At 41.5% G+C, this 20,720-nt stretch overlaps 1 protein-coding gene across 1 annotated transcript in view; it reads left to right on the top strand.

The window, feature by feature from the left end:
- Positions 1 to 8,196, top strand: part of LOC121135461 (trichohyalin-like) — a 10,676-nt gene extending 2,480 nt beyond the window's left edge. Inside the window, exons 4-6 of the mRNA XM_040734245.1 lie at positions 1,658 to 1,853; positions 7,833 to 7,926; positions 8,151 to 8,196. Of these exons, the coding sequence (XP_040590179.1) occupies positions 1,658 to 1,853; positions 7,833 to 7,926; positions 8,151 to 8,196 (336 nt within the window). The remainder of the gene's footprint in view (positions 1 to 1,657; positions 1,854 to 7,832; positions 7,927 to 8,150) is intronic.
- The last annotated feature ends 12,524 nt before the right edge of the window (positions 8,197 to 20,720 follow it).

The following is a 20,720-nucleotide window of genomic DNA, read 5'->3' as shown; positions in this document are numbered from 1 at the left end:
GAAGGGGCTCCTTGGTGTGGAAGAAGAGAGCCTGAGGGAGGAAAGCCCGAGTGATGTAAGCCCCAGTGAGGAAAGCCCGAGTGATGTAAGCCCCAGTGAGGAAAGTCCGAGTGATGTAAGTTCCAGTGAAGAGGAATTGAGTTTCAGTGAAGATGAGAGCCTGAGTGAACAGGAGGAAGAGAAGGAGAAGAAAGAGAAGAAAAGGGGAGAGAAGAAAAAGGAGAGGATGAAGGAGCAAAAGAGGAGACATAAAGACACAATGCTTTTAAAAAAGCAAAGACTGTTGAAATCCAAAGCAGCCTTACCCAAACGACGGAGAGAGGTTGAAGATCTTGCAGAGAAAAAGGTGGGTATAGTTGGACGGAAAATTCTTTTTAAGAAAGAGGGCTTGTTTGATGGAGAGAGATATTCTAGATTCAAGGACAAAAGTCACTTAGAAACGCCACGGCGGGCACCCCTGAGAGGAAAAGAGAAAACCTTCCTGAGAGAGCTGAAAGGAAGAAGGGAAAATCAATTTCTTGAGGTACTCCCCACAAGTTCATCCAGACGGCAAGAGACTGCTGTCTTGGAGAAAGACAGGAAGGGTTTTTTACATGCCACAGGAACTGGCCTAGAGACTCAAATCACAGGACGACCCCAGAGACCACAGTTGGAATCACCCATTACCCTACAACCACAAAAGCCGAGTTGGCTGGTTCCACTGGAAGACACTAAGGACCAGGTTATACCTCCTGCCCCCGCCTCTTCTCCTGAAAAGTTTACTGGAAGATATAAAAGCCCAGCCTATGCAGGAGTAAGTACCGCCGACGAGGCCTGGGTAACGGATGCCCTGGGAAGGCTGGAAGCAGGAGAACAGCTTTCCAGGGATAGTTTCCACCGACTGCACCAACTCGTCCAAGACTTGTGTTCCGACAGTTACTGGGAGGGGATACATCTTTCCAAACTGAAGGCCATCGTTCAGCACCTAGATGTAAACCAAACCAATCTATCCCAACGCCGCCGGCAAGACATTTTCAGTCCCCGGCACTTGAAAGTGATCCCTCCGATTAAAAGAAAAGCAGAGGGGTGGCAGACACCATCCTCTGTCCCTGAACCAATGGTCATTTCAGCCACCCGAACTCAAACCCCAGACACCTTCAGCTGGGATCTCTCTTATCTGACCAGAAGGGATGATCTTGGAACTGCCCATTCCTTTGTGGATAGAAAACCCCTCACCTTGATGTTCAAGGATTTCCCAGACTCAAGGGCAAGGGTAGAGAGCCCCATATTTTCCATGGCAAGGAAGAGAGTGCCCATCCCTGGACCAATGTCACCATCAGTCCCCAGTAGGACTACAGACTCAAAGGCTGAACACTGGCAACTTCTGGATGAGCCACACAGACGTGCCCGTATGCAGCAGTTATCAGAATCCCTCAAATACATTGAGATGCGACACTTTCATCCCGCCCAAAGAGACATTCTCACAGGGGCGCATGTGTCTGTAGACAGACAAACTTTGGCCCTAATGTTTCAAAATGAACTCAAGACTTTGAAGAGAAAAGGCAAGTATCCCACATTGGCCAAATTGGAGAAGATAAAGCCTGTCTCGGAAAAAAAAGAAGCGCTACCTCCCTGGGAGACGTTTGTGGCGCTCTACCATGTTTTGCGGATGCTACAGCAGCGGTATGCCAAAGACATGGCTACTTGGACGGAAAAGTTTTACCAGCTCATGGACCTCTACCAGCTTCAGTCCCCCCGAATCCAGAGGCTGCTGCAGGACCTGCTACTAGCAAAAGAGCCTCAGTCCCAAGAGTTCGTCTCCGAAGAGACTCTGAAGGCCTTGGAGCTAGTGCCCGGGGAGCGGCTGTTCTGCCGTCTGTTTTGCGGTGGCTCCCATGCCCCGGCAGGTTCCTTTAAATTCTGGAATGTGATACCCCTCTCCGGGCAGAACAATGTGGATACTGTCCAATCTGTGGGTATTGCCCGGTACGGGTTCCTAGAACTTGCCTGGAAAAGCCTACCTCAAGTCAGTCCTTACTTGGCCAAGAAGCTGCCTGGTACCTCCCCTCATACCCACTGACAGGACTCCAAAATCGTTCTGGAATTGAACCCGGGACTCAGATTTTAAGCCCCTTGCTTTGTTCCCCACACCGAGGATGGGGCTGTACTAGCACCCACCCCCATTCAGCTACTGTGTACTAAATAAAATAATGCCCCTCATTCTTAATCAACACTCTGGTTTCTTTTTTTGCAAGCCTAGAATCTCCAGGAAGGTGGCCAGCAGAAATGATTACCATTATGGGTCCCAATTGTTTTTCAGTTAGTGGAGCACACACATTCCTCTGTAGGCAGGAGCCAATATCTACTTCCTTTAAGTGTGTCCTCCCTTTGACTAATATTTATGACCCTCAGAGGACAATGGGAAATAGTAGAGACAGCCCATTCATTTTGCCTCTTCACAAGCTTGACTAACTTCCTAAACATCTCTAAGCCTTGGTGCTCTGGTTTACATAATGGGGTATAGAACGAAACAGTAGTTTAATGGTTTACTTATTGCCATGTGTGTGAGGGGACCCATAGGGACCAGGAGAGGGTGTTGAATGCCCTGGAGCTGGACTTTGTTGGATGTGAATGCTGGGATCAAACTTGAGTGCTCTGTAAGAACCATCTCTCCAGGCCAAACCAGCCAGTTCCAGAACCAACCTGACAGTCGGAAGACTCTGTAGTCTAGTCCTTGCTCTGGCAGCTACAGGACCTTTGATCTTTGTTTTGCCTTCCTTGGAGTAAAAATGGTGACACTGAGGCCTCCCTCAGATGCAGGCACAGCACAGCTCTTACAAGAGAGGTCATCGTGGCATTCTTTTATTGACATAGGGCACTGCCAGACTTATTCTGTAGTCAAGGTTGGCCTTGAACTTGTGGCGGTCTCCCTGCCTCTCAAATTCTGCAGTTACATCTGGCTATCTTTTGATTTTCTACCTTTAATTTTAAGTATGTGACTGCAGGTGACAATGAGCTGGGAAATTTTGAGTGGATGTAATTCCTAAGGATTTATCAGACTATAATCTGCTTTAAAGGTTTATTTTTATTTTCTAGGTGTGCTTGCCTCGTGTGTGTGTGTGTGTGTGTGTGTGTGTGTGTGTGTGTGTGTGTGTGTGGTGTAAAAATGAGTGCCTGGTGCCAGAAGAAGTCATAAGAGGATGTCAGAACCTCTGAAACTAGAGTCATGGGTGGTTGTGAGCTGTCATGTGGGTGCTGGGAACCAAACCTGGATCCGAAAGAGCAGCCAGTGCTCTTAACCACTAAGCCATATCTCGAGTCCCAAGATTGTATATTCTATAACTGTATTTTTAACATATACTCTAATGTCACATGAGGTCAGGTGTGGAATTTTATACTTACACATTATGTTGGTGATCAAAAATTTCAAATTTGGGGGGCTGGAGAGATGGCCCAGTGATTAAGACACTTGTTGCTCTTGCAGTCAACCTGGGTTTGATTCTCAGCACCCATGTGGCAGCTCACAACTGTCTGTAACTCCAGTCCCAGGGGATCCAATGCCCTCTTCTAACCTACTCAGGTATCAGGCACTCACGTGGTGCACAGATATAAATGCAGGCAAAACATCTTAAATACATAAAAAATAAATCATTGTAAGTTTCAGATTTTGATCTAGCTATGTCAGTTTTGGGTACACAGGCATCTAAGTATGCAGCAGAGACACCCACAACATTTACTTCAGCACTGTTCACAAAATCCAAGCTACAGAATCTACCTAGGCATCTTGTCTACAAATGAACAGATAAGAAAGCATAGCATCTAAATGAAATGGGATTTTTATTCAACTGTAAAGAAAAAAATACATTTCAAGGACGTGAATAGAACCAGAGCTCATAATGTTAAATGAAATAAGCCAGATCCAGAAAGACAAATATTACATATTTTCTCATGGGCAGCATCTAGAACTAAAAAAGCATACAATCTGAAAGTAGAAAAACTATTTCGGAAGAGAAAGGGTACTAAGGGGAGGTGAAGGCAGGAGAGGGCATTGGTAGTGGGGTGAGTACAATCAAAGTATGTGAGGTGTGTATATATGGTTTAATTTATACAGTATCAACTAAGTTAACCCACTTTAACTCAGAGTTACCGGGACGAGTGACAGAAAAGCAAGACAAATGTCTTGGGATCAACTTAAGCATCGCCTCCCATGTGGGAGGGCTGGGTTGGATCCCCACATCACTGGCGGTGGGGGGGGAGGAGAAGATAAATTCTTTACTTATTTACTTTTGTTCTCCCTGCAGTAGAATGTCTTATATAAGGACACACTCGAGAAACAGTTCTCCTTAGCTTGACATCTCAGAAGGTTCAGGCCATGGATGTTTGGTCTATGAGGTTTAGCAGAGCAATCACTAATTGAAGCATATGGCAGGAGAAGTGTTCACTGCATGGTAGGTAGGGAGCAGAAAGGAGACAGGAAGAGACCAGGAGGCAGAAAGCTCCTTTATCTTTCAGCTAGGTGTCACCTCCTAAAGTTCCCAAAACCTCACAAAATAGCACTAATAATAGCTGGTGACCATGCATTCAACACATGAAGCCAGGTGGCAGTGACACCTACCTTCAGTCCCAGCACTCAGTGAGTTTGAGGCCAGCCTGGTCTACATAGAGAGTTCTGGGACAACCAGGGCTATATAGAGACCCTGATCCAAACAGAAACAAATGTACAAGCCTGTGAACAGCATTTCCCATTCAAACCGTAACAATGATTCATAAGGAAATTATTTAAAATCCAGGATGTGGAAAACTCAATGGTAAGTATCCCATACTCTTCAAAACTATAAACAGTGGAGCTGGAAATGGCTCAGTCAGCAAATTGCTTGCTGTAAAAGCATGAAGACCTGAATTTGTTCTCCCAGAACACATAGCAACAAGTTGGGTGCTGAACATGCACCCTGTGCTTGGGAGAAAGAGACAAGAGGATCCGTGGGGGATTGCTGGTCAGCCAATCTTGCCAAATCAGCAAGTTTTAGGTTCCATGAGAAACTCTATCTTAAAAAAAAAAGCTAGAGAGAGACGGTTCAGCAGTTAAGCACTTGAGATTTTCTTCCAGAAAACCTGGGTTCCATTCTTAGCACCCATATGGTGGCTCAGAGTCATCTTAACTCCAGTCCTGGGTGAGCCAATGCCCTCTTCTGGCCCCAACAGGCACTGCATGCATGAGGTGCACAGACACGCGCTCATACATATACGATAATATGTACACAACCATACATATAAAATAATAATTTAGAAAGGTTTTTTAAAATGATGGGTAATAGTGGCTAAGGGAGACACCCCACACACGCATGCGTGCACACACACACACACACACACACACACCTGAGTTCTGGGTCTAAAGGTGTGCACTACCACACATAGCCCTTAATTTTATTTGTGTCCTTGGAGGCTAGAAGAAGGCATAAGATCCCCTTGGAGCTGGAGTCATAGGTGGTTGTGACTTTGTTGTTATTTAACTACTTGGTTTAGGTAGTTAACTTGTTACTCACTAACTACCCAGTTAACTACTCAATAACTTACTTTACTACAAAGTTATTTATGTAACTAGCTTGCTATTTGTGTAACTAACCTGTTATTTATTTAACTGCCCTATCTTTGCCCAAACCTTTTTATGTTTGGAATAAACAGACGTGAGTGTTGAGAAGCACGATGTGTTTGATGACCACCTATAACCAGTACCACGGGCTTGAAAGGATACAACACTGCTTAAAATAGCTGTCCTGCCAGTCTCAGACTCTAACTTTCAACTCTCCCTTTCCCTGCTTGCTTGCTTTCTCCTGTGATATTTTGTTTGTGTTCTGTAACGAGTTGTCTTCTCGCCAGCCGCCTTGGCCCTGCCAAGCTGTCTGAAGCCCCAAATAACACATGGGACACTATATTAATTATAAGCTGTTGGCTGTTTGCTATAATTTCTTATTGGATAGTTCTGACTTAAGTATTTAACACATAATTGCTAATCTGAATATTTCCACATGGTCTTTGCTTACTGGAGAACAGGGTCTGGAACTCTTACTCCTCTGGCTTCCTACATTGTGACTGCCTATCTCTCTCTTTACCAGAATCCTTCTCGACTCCTACTCCCACCTATCTTTCTTCCCTATTGGCCAACAGTGCTTTATTCAATAACCAATAACATAAGAACATACATAGGACTTCCCCCATCATCTCTTCTTTTCTGTCTAAATAAAAAGAAAGGTTTTAACTTTAATACAGTCAAATTATCAAGCAACTTATCAAGAAAGAGCTATAGTTATAATATTTTGTCTATTAACATTTAGTAAGATTTTAAGAAAGTATCATCTATCTTATCTTTGGAAGTCTAAAGTCTTATATGTAGCTTATCTTTTATCATAACTAAGGAAAACTATAGTTATTACTATCTGTCGTCAAGTCCATCAAACACCACAGAAGGATAATAATATAAACACTAGAATTGACAGAGTGTTCTGACAAATAAAGCTTGCCTAGTTATCAGAGGGTAGAGCTAGTCACTAGTTAACCATAGAAGCCAGGTGGTGGTGGCTCACACCTTGAATCCCAACACTCGGGAGGTAGAGACAGGAAGTGACAAGGTAGGGTGGAGACGGGATCCTAGCCCTTTTGGATGGAGGAAGGAGACATGGAGGAAGTGACTGGTGGCTGCTCCTGGTTCTATGATATTCCAGGTCTTTACCCCAATATCTGACTCCTGGTTTTTCATTGATTGAGATTAATTAGATAACACTTTATGCTACTGTGTGACTTTCTGTTGCTGTATAATCTATTGACCTGTCTTCCTACCTGGTCCCCCAGTGTCTCTCCAGCTAGAATCAGGGAGTTAGGAGCCTCTGTCTGGGGTCCAGCAGAATTAATCTTTCTCCCTGTGATCTTGGAAGAATCATTCACTTCTGGCCTTCCATTTCCTTAATCTGGAAAATGGAGATGACCATAGCCCCTACCCCACAGAGCCATTGTGAAGATCAGATGGAACTTTACAATTGGGACACTTAGAAAGGATGGCTGGAACACAGCTTACTCACAATAATTTAATTATTCATTTGAAGTCTTGGTTCTGGGGAGTGTGGAGGTGCCCAGTCACTCCCTAGCTCCCTCCTGTGACACTCACGGCCACCTGTGACCTTCCTCTCAGGTGTTTTCCACCATGTTTAACATATGAGTTACTAAGTGTTCTAGTTTCATTTCTGTTGTCATAAAATATCCTGACACCAGCAAGTTAGAGGAGGAAGGGTTTTTTTCACCCACAATTTCAGGCACTAATCCATCATGGCAGAGATGTCAAGGCAGGAAATCAAAGTAGCTAGTAACATCACATTCAAGAGCAGAGAAAGAATAAAGCCATGCATGTCCAGTCCTCAGACAGCTTTCTCTACTCTGACACAACCCAGAGCCCCAAGCCAGGGGCAGTGCCACTCAAAGGCAACTCCTTCCAAATAAGTTCAAGGCCTTCTGAGGAGATGGCCTTGTACCTTTCCAATATTCTTTTCTTCTGGAATGGGACATGAGCCTTCCTTATCAAGGCCATTTGGAGACAAGAATTAGGGCTCCCGAGAAGAGGAGCTGAAGCTTCCGGTCTCAAGAGAGCATGTGGCTGAATGCCCTGCTGCACTCCCTGCTCACAAGGCCTGAAGACATAAGCATTTATTCAGGAAGGCCACTGTGACCATTGATTTTGATCATCAGCTTTGAAATCACAGAAGAGACAAACCTTTGAACATGCCATCGGGACCTTCCAGAGAGATTCAACTTAGGAGAGAACACCCTGAATGTGGGTGGTATCACCCCATGGCCTGGGGTCCCAGACCAAAGAAAAAAAGGAAAAGAGGTGGAGGAAGTGGTGAGAAAGGAGGAGGAAATGGAGGAGAAGGAAGTGAAGGAGGAAGGAACTTGGAGGATGTGGGCTACTATTACCTGCAGGGCGACTTGTGACTTCAGCAAGATTTTTATGATCACAAGCCATGACCTCCAAAGCTCATCTCAGGAAGAAAGACCTACAACACGGAGGTGTGTCCCTGCAGGTGACCTTAGGGGTTTCAAAAGACTCACACTTCCCAGCCTGCCTCCTTCTCCACCTCCTACGTGCAGATCAAGATGTGAGTTCTCAGCTGCTGTTCCGCCAGTGGGCCTTTGTTCCGCTACCACGGACCCCAACTGTTGAAACTGTAAGCCGAATTAAATATTTTCTTTCATAAATTGCCTTGGTCATGGTGTTTTGTCATAGCAATATAAAAGTAACTTAAGACGCTGACACACCTAGAGCCACCTTTAAGAATGTCTCACTTGAGATTATCTTTAATCATGGTGATCTGTAGACATATTTATGATGGTGTAGTAGTTTGAAAGAAAATGGCCCCCATAAGGAGTAGCACCATTAGAATGTGTGACTTTGTTGGAACATGTATGGCCTTGTTGGAGGAAGTGTGTCATGGTGGGGATGGGCTTTGAGGCCTCCTTTGCTTGAGCTATGCTCAGTTTGACACAGTTGCTTCTACTGCCTGTGGATCAAGATGTAGAACTTTCAGCTACTTCTCCAGCACCATGTCTGCCTTCATGCTGCCATTGCCACCTGCCGTGGCAATAATGGACTAAACCTCTGAACTGTAAGCTAGTCCCAATTAAATGTTTTCCTTTACAAGAATTGCTGTGGTCATGGCGTCTCTTCGCAGCAAGTGAAACACTAAGACAGCAATAGAAACCCTAAAAGTATTGTCTTGATTCTCTTCATTCATATAGGACCAGCAGGTCCACTTCCTCTGCAGGCAGTCTTGGACAATATAAGAAAACCATGGAGATATGAGCCAGAACATAAGCCTACAAACTGCATTCATCCATGGTTTTTGCCATGCTCTGGAAGTGTAAGATAAAATAAACCCTTTCCTTCACAAGTTGCCTTTGGTCTGAGTGCTTTAGTAGTGTAGGGTTGGATGAAAATATTCCTATGGCTTCCATGTTTGAATATTTTGTTTCCAGCTGGTGGAAATGTTTGGGGAGGAGGTCTAGGGGGTGTGGTTTGCTGGAGGATATGTGTCACTGGGGTCAGCTTTCATAAATTCCCATGCCCCTTCCTGTTTGCTGTCTGCTTTGTACTTTCAGTTCAAGATGTGTGCTCTCAGCTGCCAGGTCCTGCCTCCAACTGCCATGCTTCCCCACCATCACAGACTCTGACCAGTTGGGAACAGTAAGTCCAAAGAAACTCTTGCTTCTCCAAGTTGCCTTGGTATTTTATCACAGCAATGGAAAAGTAACGAATACAGGTAGAGGCAAGGATATGTGATAAGGTGAGAATAGAGGAAAATATTAATTGTGGAATATAGATGGGAGTTTTGTGTTCATTGTATAAGCATTTAACTGTTCCACATGTTCGATTTTTTTAATGGTAATATGTTAGGAAAATGTAGCAGAAAATTGTAACAAAAGCAAAGTGTGTTCACATTTAAAAGCACAGATAACTATTGTTTTCTCAACTTAACGTTTGGTTTTATTAATTTTTAATTATGAAAATATTCACAAGTACATTCTTCCTTGATTAACACTACAAATCCTAGATCACTGTCAAAACCAAGCCTTATTATAACATTTTCCTTTTTAGGCTGGAGAGATGACTCAGAGGTTAAGAGCACTGGTTCCTCTTACAGAGGCTATGAGTTCAATTCCCAGCAACCACATGGTGGCTCACAACCATTTATAATAGGATCTAGTTCCCTCTTCTGGCATGCAGGCAGAACACTGTATGCATGATAAATTAATAAAAAATAAAATTTTCCTTCTCACCAGATTAATCCATCATATGAGCCTGCAAAACTGGACCAGCCTTTCCTTGTAGAAGGAGACTGGAATTCTATGGAGGCAGAACTGTTCTATAGGGTTAGGTCTATAAGTAAATTATAGAGATTTATATGGCAAACAACAGGCAATCAAGAAATATATTTCAAATAAGTCTGTAAAAGAGAGTAGTTCAATATATCATAAATTGCAACAAATAGAGCTGAACCCGGAATACCAATGACTCAGGAGGCTAGAACAGAGGAATAGGACCTCAAGGCCAGACTGGAGTGCAGAGTGAGTTCAGAGTCAACCGGAAAAAAACGATTAAAAATCATTACACACAGAGTTGGGGATGCAGCTTAGTGGTAGAGCACTTGCCTATAATTCCTAAGACATTGGTCTAACAATTAAAAATCATTACACACAGAGTTGGGGATGCAGCTTAGTGGTATAGCACTGGCCTATCATACCTAAGACATTGGTCTAGTCCTGAATATTGCAAGGACAAACTTCCAGCGAAGAGGAGGCAGCTATGCACCACAGAAACTCACCATCTCTGTGACTGCCATATTTCTATTCTACCTCGTCTCTCCAGTCCAACGCACAATTATGCACCACATCTAACTGATGGAGTGTTCCTCTCCCAGAAGTATGCCTCAGTGCCTGCCTCACACATGCCTTCACTTGGACAGCTGGCACGAGCTTCACTGGCATCCTATCTGTACAGCATGATGACAAAGCCTTGAAAACCCTTGGACAGGGATTCTCAAACAGCACCAGGGAGCGTCCGTTGCTGAGAAAACTCTCCTGTTTCCTGTAGGGTTTGGGGCATCCCTGTCTTTCCACCCACTACATGCTTACAGCAACACTCCTCATGTTGATTTCTTTTTAAGTTTTATTTAAATTTAAATAAATCTTATTTTACATATCAATCCTAGTTCCCTATCCCTCCTGTCCTCCCATTCTCCCCATGAAGCCCCTTCCCACCCCCTATCCACTCCCCAGGAAGGTGAGGCCTCCCATGGGGAATCATCAAAGTCTCTTGCATTATTTGGGGCAGGACCTATGCCCTCCCCCGTGTTATCTAGGCTGAGAGAGCATCCCTCCATGGGGGAATCTGCTTCCATCAGCCACTGAGTGAAGACTCTATAATGGCATTCAAAGCCCATTTATAGACTAAGGATGAATATTGGTTCCACTACCAGAAGCCCCATAGACTGCCCAGTCCCCCAACTGGCACCCACATTCAGGGGGCCTAGTTTGGTCTTATGCTGGTTCCCCAGCTGTCAGACTGGGGTCTGTGAGCTCCCACCTGCTCAGGTCAGCTGATTCTGTGGGTTTCCCCAGCATGATCTGAGGCCATTTTTTCATCCCTCCTTCCTTTCTACAACTGGATTCCAGGAATTTGACTCAGTGTTTAGCTGTGAATCTCTGCTTCCGCTTCCATCAGCCACTGGGTGAAGACTCTAGGATGGCATTCAAGGTAGTCATCAATCTCATTATAGGGGAAGGGCGTTTAAGGTAGCCTCTCCATTACTGCTTAGATTCTTAGTTGGGGTCATCCTTGTGGATTCCTGGGCATTTCCCTAGTGCCGAATTTCTGTCTAAACCTATAATGGCTCCTCTATTAAGGTATCTCTTTTCTTCCTCTCCTTCTCTATTCTTCCCCCAACTTGACCTTCCTGATCCTTCATGTTCTTCTCCCCCCTCCCCTTCCACCCTCCTCTTTCTCCTACCTCCTCCCACTCCCCCATGCTCCCAATTTGCTCAGGAGATCTTGTCCCTTATCCCCTTCTCAAGGGGACCATGTATGACCCTTTTCAGGTCCTCCTCATTTCCTAGCTTCTCTGGGGTTGTGGACTGTAGGCTGGTTGTTCTATGTGTAATATCCACTTATTAGAGAGTACATATTGTTTTTCTTTCTGTGACTGGGTTACCTCACTCAGAATGGTTTCGTCCAGTTCCATCCATTTGCCTGCAAATTTCAAGATTTTATTGTTATCTCCCGCCACCCAATAGTACTCCATTGTATAAATATACCACATTTTCTTTATCCATTCTTCAGTTGAGGGGCATCTAGGTTGCTTCCAGATTCTGGCTATTACAAATAATGCTACTATGAACATAGTTGAACAGATGTCCTTCTGGTATGAATGTGCATCCTAAGAATGGAATTGCTGGATCTTGAGATACACTGATTCCCATTTTCCTGAGAAACCGCCATACTGATTCCCAAAGTGGCTGCATAAGTTTGCACTGCCACCAGCAATGAGGAGCATCCCCCCTTTTCCACATCCTCTCCAGCATTGGTGGTTTTATTTTATTTTATTTTAGCCATTCTGACAGGTATAAGGTGGTATCGCAGAGTTGTTTTGATTTGCATTTTCCTGATGGCCAAGGATGTTGAGCAATTTCTTAAGTGTCTCTCAGCCATTTTAGAGACCTCTATTGAGAATTCTCTATTTAGATCTGTACCCCACTTTTCAATTGGATTATTTTGTGTTTTGGTGACTAACTTCTTGAGTTCTTTGTATATTTGGAGATCAGCCCTCTGTCTGATGTGGGGTTGGTGAAGATCTTTTTCCATTCTGAGGTCTGCCATTTGTCTTGTTGACTGTGTCCTTTGTCTTACAAAAGCTTTTCAGTTTCAGGAGGTCCCATTTATTAATTGTCAATCTCAGTGTCTGTGCTACTGGTGTTATGTTCAGGAATCAGTCTCCTGTGCCACTTTGCTTAAGGGTACTGCCAACTTTTTCTGCTAAGAGATTCAGTGTGACTGAATTTATGTAGAGGTCTTTGATCCATTTGGACTCAAGTTTTGTGCACGGGATAGATATGGATCTATCTGCAGTCCTCTACATGTCAGCATCCAGTTATGACAATATCATTTGTTGAAGATGCTTTCCTTTTTCCATTATATAATTACACATTCTTTGTTGAAAATCAGGTGTTCATAGGAGTGTGGATTAATATCAGGGTCTTCAATTCGACTGAATTGGTCTACCTGTCTGTTTTTGTGCCTGAAAACCAAGCTGTTTTCAGGACTATAGCTCTATAATAGAGCTTGAAGTCAGGGATAGTGATGCCTCCAGAAGTTCCTTTATTGTACTTGGTTGTTTGGGCTATTCTGGTTTTTTTTTTGTTTTTTTAGTTTTTTTTTGCTTTTCCATATGAAGTTGAATATTGCTCTTTCAAGGTCTGTGAAGAATTGTGCTGGGATTTTGATGGGGATTGTACTGAATTTGTAGATTGCTTTTGGTAAGATTGCCATTTTTACTATGTTAATCCCACCTATCTAAGAGCATGGGAGATCTTTCCATTTTCTGATATCTTCTATAATTTTTTTCTTTAAAGACGTAAAGTTCTTGTCATACAGGTCTTTAACTTGTTTGGTTGGAGTTACTCCAAGATATTTTGTTGTTTGTGGCTATTGTGAAGGGTCATGTTTCTCTGATTTCTTTCTCAGTCCATTTATCATTTATATATAGTAGGGCTACTGCTTTTTTTGAGTTAATCTTGTATCCTGTCATTTTACTGAAGGTGTTTATCAGCTGTAGGAGTTCCCTGGTAGAAATTTTTTGGGTCACTTATATACACTATTATATCATCTACAAAGAGTGAAAGTTTGACTTCTTCTTTTCCAATTTATATCCCTTTGATCTCCATTTGTTATCTTATTACTCTATCTAGAACTTCAAGTACAATATTGAAAAGATATGGACAGCCTTGTCTTGTTCCTGATTTTAGAGGAATCACATTGAATTTCTCTCCATTTAGTTTTATGTTGGTTGTTGGTTTGCTGTATATTGCCTTTATCATGCTTAGGTATGTTCCTGTTATCCCTGATCTCTCCAAGACCTTTATCATGAAGGGGTGTTAGATTTTGTCAAACACTTTTTCAGCATTTAATGAGAGGATCGTGTGGTTTTTCTTTTTCAGTTTGTTTATATGGTGGATTACATTGACAGATTTTTGTATGTCGAACCATCCCTGAATCTCTAGGATGAAGCCTAAATGATCGTGGTGGATGACTTTTCTGATGTGTTCTTGGATTCGATTTGCCAGTATTTTGTTGAGGATTTTTGCATCAATGGTCATGAGAAAGATTGGTCTGCAGTTCTCTTTCTTAGTTGTGTATTTGTGTGGTTTGGGTACCAAGGTAATTGTAGCCTCATAGAAAGAGCTCTGATTCTATTCGGTGGAACAATTTGAAGAGTATTAGTATTAGCTCTTCTTTGAAATTCTGGTAGAACTCTGCCCTGAAACCATCTAGCCCTGGGCTTTTTTTTTCAGTTGGGAATCTTTTGATGACTGCTTCTATTTCATCAGGGGTTATAGGTTATTAAATGCTTGTCTGTTCTTGATTTAATTTTGGTAAGTGATATCTATCCAGATAATTGTCCATTTCCTTTAAATTTTCGAATTTTGTGGGCTACAGGTTTTCAAAGTATGACCTGATGATTCTCTGGATTTCCTCAGTGTCCTTTGTTATGACCCCCTTTTCATTTCTGATTTTGTTAATTTGCATGTTCACTCTCTGACTTTTGGATAAAAGTTTGCCTACCTTGTTGATTTTTCTCAAAGAACCAACTCTTCGTTATATTGATTCTTTATATTGTTTTCTTTGTTTCTACTTTATTGATTTCAGCTCTCAATTTGATTATTTCCTCCAGGGTGAGTTTGTTTCTTTTTGTTCTAGAGCTTTTAGCTGTGCTGTTAATTCTCTAGTGTGACTATTCTCTAGTTTCTTCATGTGGGCACTTAGTGCTATGAACTTTCCTCTTAGCACCGCTATCAAAGTGTCCCATAAGTTTGGGTATGTTGTGCCTTCATTTTCATTGAATTCTAGGAAATCTTTCTTATTTCTTCCTTGACCCACGAGTGATGCAATTGAGCATTGTTCAATTTCCATTAAATCTGTAGGTTTTCTGCAATTTGTGTTGTTGTTGAATTCTAACTTTAAACCATTGTGATTTAATAATGTATAGGGGGTTATTCCAATTTTTTGTATCTGTTGAGGTTTGCTTTGTTGCTAAATATGTGGTCAGTTTTAGAGAAGGTTCCATGTCACTCTGAGAAGAAGGTATATTCTTTTGTGTTTGGATGGAATGGTCTACAGATGTCTGTTAAAACCAATTGAGTCATAACTTCTGTTAGTTCCTTTATTTCTTTGTTAAGTTTCTGTCTGGTGGACCTCTCCATTGGTGAGAGTGGGGTATTGAAGTCTCACAATATAAGTGTGTCGTGTTTCATGTGTGATTTGAATTTTAGTAATGTTTCTTTTACAAATGTGGGTGCCTTTGTATTTGGGGCATTGATGTTCAGAATTGGGACTTCACCTTGATGGATTTTTCCTGTGAGGAATATGAAATGACCTTCTTCATTTTTTTGATTAATTTTAGTTTGAAGCCTAGTTTGTTAGATATTAGGATAGCTACACCTGCTTGTTTCTTTGGTCCATTTGATTGGAAAATCTTTTCCCAACTCTTAACTCTGAGATAACATCTGTCTTTGAAGGTGAGGTGTGTTTCTTGTATGCAGAAGAAGGATGGATTCTGTATTTGTATCTATTCTGTTAGTCTGTGTCTTTTTATAGGCAAATTAAGACCATTGATATTAAGGAATATTAATGACCATTGTTGATTCTTGTCAGTTTTGGATTTGTTGTTGTTGGTGGTATTATGTATGTGTTCCTCTCTCCCCTTTTGGATTTTGGTAATGTGGGATTATCTATTGCCTATGTTTTTGTGAGTGTAGCTAGCTTCATTGGGTTGGAGTTTTCCTTCCAGTACTTTCTGTAGGGCTAGATTTGTGGATATGTATTGTTTAAATCTGGTTTTGTCATGGAATATCTTGTTTTCTCCATCTATAGTGATTGAAAGCTTTGCTGGGTATAGTAGTCTGGAATGGCATTCGTGATCTCTTAGTGTTTGAAGAACATCTATCCAGGACCTTCTGTCTTTCAGAGTTTCCACTGAGAAGTCCGGTGTAATTCTGATAGGCCTGCCATTATATGTTACTTGGCCTTTTTCCTTCGCACTTGTTAATGGTCTGTCTTTATTCTATATGTTTGGTGTTTTCACTTTTGTTTTGGTCCAGTCTATTTGGTCTTCTGTAAGCTTCTTTTATTTTCATAAGCATGTCTTTCTTTAGGCTGTGAAGGTTTTATTCTATGATTTTGTTGACTATGTTTTCTGCACATTTCAGCTGTGCTTCTTTCCTTTCTTCTATACCTATTATTCTTAGGTTGGGTCTTTTCATGGTTTTTCCTTATTTCCTGAATATTTTGTGTTAAAGAATTGTTGGACTAAACATTTTCTTTGGTTGATGAATCTATTTCCTCTAGTGCCTCTTCAAAAACTGAGATTCTGTCTTCCATTTCTTGTGTTCTGTTGGTTATGCTTATGTCTGTAGTTCCTGATAGTTTACCCAGATTTTCTATATCCAGCATTCCCTCGGTTTGTGTTTTCTTTATTGCCTCTATTTCAGTTTTCAAATCTTGAACTGTTTGAATTGTTTCCTTCATCTGTTTGTTTTTTCTTGGCTTTCCTTAAAAGATTTGTTGATTTCTTGCATTTTTATTTGTATTTTCTTCCATTTCTTTAAGGGATTTTATCATTTCCTCTTTAAGGGTCTATATTACCTTCATAAGTTGTTTTTAAGGTCATTTTTAATCTGCTGGTGTGGAACCCCTACTTTCTGGTGGTGTCATATTGTTCTTTAATATTGCTGAATGTGTTCTTTTTTAATTTTCTTATTTTACATATCAGTCCCAGTTCCCTCTCCCTCCTATCCTCCTCTCTGACGACCCCATCCCATCCCCCATCCACTCCCCAGGGAGGGCGAGGCCTTTTATGAAGGATCATCAAAATCTGTCAAATCATTTGGGGCAGGGCCTAGGTCCTCCCCTTTATATCTAGACTAAGAGAGTATCCCTTCATGGGAAATGGGCTCTCAAAGTCTGTTTGTGCACTAGGGATGCATCCTGGTTCCACTGCCAGAGGCCCCATAGACTGCCCAGTGCTCCTAGATGACACCCACATTCAGGGGGGCTGGTTTGGTCCTATGTTATTCCCCAGTTGTCAGACTGGGGTTCATGAGTTCCCACTTGCTCAGGTCAGCTGTTTCTGTGGGTTTTTCCAGCACGGTCTTGACCCCTTTGTTTGTCACTCCTCCCTCTCTGAAATTGGATTCCAGGAGTTTGAATCAATGCTTGGCTGTGGATCTCTGTTTCTACTTCCATCAGCTACTGGATGAAGGCTCTAGGATGGCACATAAGGTACTCATCATTCTCATTATAGGGAAAGGGCATTTAAGGTAGCCTCTCCACTATGCTTAGGATCCTAGTTGGGGTCATCCTTGTGGAACTCTGTATAATTCCCTAGTGTCAGATTTCTCTTTAAACCTATAGTGGCTCCCTCTATTGATGTGTCTCTTTTCTTGCTCTCCTCTATTCCTCTCCCCACTCAGTCTTCCTGATCCCTCATGTTCTCCTTCCCCCTCCTCTTCTCCCCTCCTCTTTCTCCTACCTCCCTCCACATCGCCCCATTCTCCCCATTTGTTCAAGGGTTCTTGTCTCTTTCCGTTTCACAGGTGTCTCTGTGTGTCTCTCTTACAGTCCTCCTTGTTTCCTAGCTTCACTGGAGGTATAGATTGTAGACTTGTAATCCTTTTCTCTATGTCTAATATCCATATGTATGGGTGAGGACATACCATGTTTGTCTTTCTGTGACTAGTTTACCTCACTTAGGATGGTTTCTTCTAGTTTCATCCATTTGAGTGCAAATTTCAAGATTCCATTTTTTTCCACTGAGTAGTACTCCATTATGTAAATGTACCACATTTTCTTTATAGATTCTTCAGTTGAGGGGCATCTAGGTTGCTTCCAGGTTCTGGCTATTGTAAATAATGCTGCTATGAACATAGTTGAACAGATGTCCTTCTGGTATGAATGTGTATATCATTTGGGTATATGCCTAAGAGTGGAATTGCTGGATCTTGTGGTAGACTGATTCCCATTATCCTGAGAAACCACCAAACTGATTTCCAAAGTGACTGCATAAGTTTGCACCCCACCAGCAATGGAGAAGCATTCCTCCTTTTCCACATCCTCCCCAGTATAAACTGTTGTTTGTATTTTGATTTTAGCCATTCTAACAGGTTTAAGATGATATATCAGAGTTGTTTTGATTTGCATTTCCCTAATGGATAAGGATGTTGAGCAATTCCTTAAGTGTCTCTCAGCCATTTTAGAGACCTCTATTGAGAATTCTCTGTTTAGTTCTGTACCCCACTTTTCAATTGGTATTTTGGTGACTAGCTTCTTGAGTTCTTTGTATATCTTGGAAATCATCCCTCTGTCTGATGTGGGGTTGGTGAAGATCTTTCCCCATTCTGTGGTCTGCCATTTTGTCTTGTTGACTGTGTCCTTTGCCTTACAGAAGCTTCTCAGTTTCGGGAGGTCTCATCTATTAATTGTCAATCTCAGTGTCTGTACTGCTGGCATTATGTTCAAGAAGTGGTCTTCTGTGCCAATTTGTTCAAGGGTACCTCCCACTTTCTTTTCTAAGAGGTTCAGTGTGACTAGATTTATGTTGAGGTCTTTGATCCATTTGGACTTAAGTCTTGTGCATGGGGATAGATATGGATCTATCTGCAATCTTCTACATGTCTCCATTAAGTTATGACAACATCATTTGTTGAAGATACTTTCTTTTTTCCATTGTATAGTTTTAGCTCATTTGTCAAAGATCAGGTGTTCATAGGTGTGTGGGTCAATATTGGGGTCTTCAATTCAATTCCATTGGTCCACCTGACTGTTTTTGTGCCAATACCAAGCTGTTTTCAGGACTACAGCTCTATAATAGAGCTTGAAGTCAGGGATGGTCATGCCTCTGGAAGTTCCTTTATTGTACTTTGTTATTTTGGCTATCCTGGGTCTTTTGTTTTTCCAGATAAAGTTGAGTATTGCTCTTTCAAGGTCTGTGAAGAATTATGCTTGGATTTTGATGGGATTTGAATTTGTAGATTGCTTTTGGCAAGTTTGCCATTTTTGCTATGTTGATGCTACCTATCCAAGAACATGGGACATCTTTCCATTTTCTGGTATCGTCTTTAATTTCTTTCTTTAAAGACTCAAAGTTCTCATCATACAGGTCTTTAACTTGTTTGGTTAGCATTACCCCCAAAGTATTTTATGTTGTTTGTTGCAATTGTAAAGGGTAATGTTTCTCTGATTTTTTTCTCAGCCCTTTTATTGTCTATATATAGTAGGGCTACTGATTTTTTTAGTTAATCTTGTATGCTGCCACTTTGCTGAAGGTGTTTATCAGCTGTAGGAGTTCCCTGGTAGAATTCTTCAAGTCAGTTATGTAAACTATCATATCATCTGTAAATAGTGAAAGTTTGACTTCTTTTCCAATTTGATCTCTTTTTGATGTACTATTCCTCTAGGAAGAACTTCAGGTACAATATTGAAGAGATATGAAGAGAGTGGACAGCCTTATCTTGTTTCTGATTTTAGAGGAATCACATTGAGATTCTCTCCGTTTAGTTTGATGTTTGCTGTACATTGTCTTTATTATATTTAGATTATGTTCCTGTTATCCCTGATCTCTCCAAGACCTTTATCATGAAGGGGTGCTGAGTTTTGTGGAAGGTTTTTACAGCAACTAGTGAGATGATCATGTGTTTTTTCTTTTTCAGATTGTTTATATGGTAGATTACATTGATTATCATATGTTGAACCATCCCTGCATCCCTGGGATGAAGCCTACTTGATTATGGTGGATGATTTTTCTGATGTCTTCTTGGATTCCATTTGCCAGTATTTTATTGAGTATTTTTGCATCAATGTTTATGAGGGATATTGGTCTATAGTTCACATTCTTAGTTGTGTTTTTGTGTGGCTTGGGTACCAAGGTTATTGAAGCCTTATAAAAAGAGTTTGGCAATGACCCTTCTGATTCTTTTGTGTGGAATACTTTGAGGAGAATTGGTATTAGGTGTTCATTGAATTTCTGCACTGAAACCATCTGGCCCTGGGCTCTTTTTTTTTTTTTGGTTGGGAGACTTTTGATGACTGTTTCTATTTCATTAGGGGTTATAGGTCTATTTAAATTGCTTATGTGTTATTGATGTAATTTTGGTAAGTGATGTCAATCCATAAAATTGTCCATTTCCTTTAGATTTTCAAATTTTGTAGAGTACAGAATTTCAAAGTATGACCTGATGATTCTCTGGATTTCCTCAGTGTCCTTTGTTATGACCCCCTTTTCATTTCTGATTTTGTTAATTTGCATGTTCACTCTCTGACTTTTGGTTAGTTTGCCTACCTTGTTGATTTTTCTCGAAGAACCAACTCTTCGTTATATTGATTCTTTATATTGTTTTCTTTGTTTCTACTTTATTGATTTCAGCCCTCAGTTTGATTATTTCCTGGTGTCTGCTCCTCCAGGGTGAGTTTGCTTCTTTTTGTTCTAGAGATTTCAGCTGTGCTATTAATTCTCTAGTGTGATCGTTCTCTAGTTTCTTCATGTGGGCACTTAGTGCTATGAACTTTCCTCTTAGGACTGCTTTCAAAGTGTCCCGTAAGTTTATGTGTATCGTGTCTTCATTCTCATTGACTTCTAGGAAGTCTTTAGTTTCTTTTTTTGTTTCTTCCTTGACCCAGGAATGGTGCAATTGCGCATTGTTCAATTTCCATGAGTTTGTAGGTTTTCTGCAATTTGTGTTGTTGTTTAATTCTAACTTTAAAGCATGGTGGTCTGATAAGATACAGGGGGTTGCCTTTAATCCCAGCACTTGGGAGGCAGAGGCAGGTGGATCTCTGTGAGTTCAAGGCCAGCCTGGTCTACAAGAGTTAGTTCCAGGACAGCCTCCAAAGCCACAGAGAAACCCTGTCTCGAAAAACCAACAAAAAACAA

Source organism: Mesocricetus auratus, unplaced genomic scaffold (genome assembly GCF_017639785.1).
Source record: "Mesocricetus auratus isolate SY011 unplaced genomic scaffold, BCM_Maur_2.0 Super-Scaffold_100038, whole genome shotgun sequence".
Lineage (NCBI taxonomy): Eukaryota > Metazoa > Chordata > Mammalia > Rodentia > Cricetidae > Mesocricetus > Mesocricetus auratus.
Note: the sequence above shows the minus strand (reverse complement) of the source record. Positions and strands in the feature narration are given on the sequence as shown.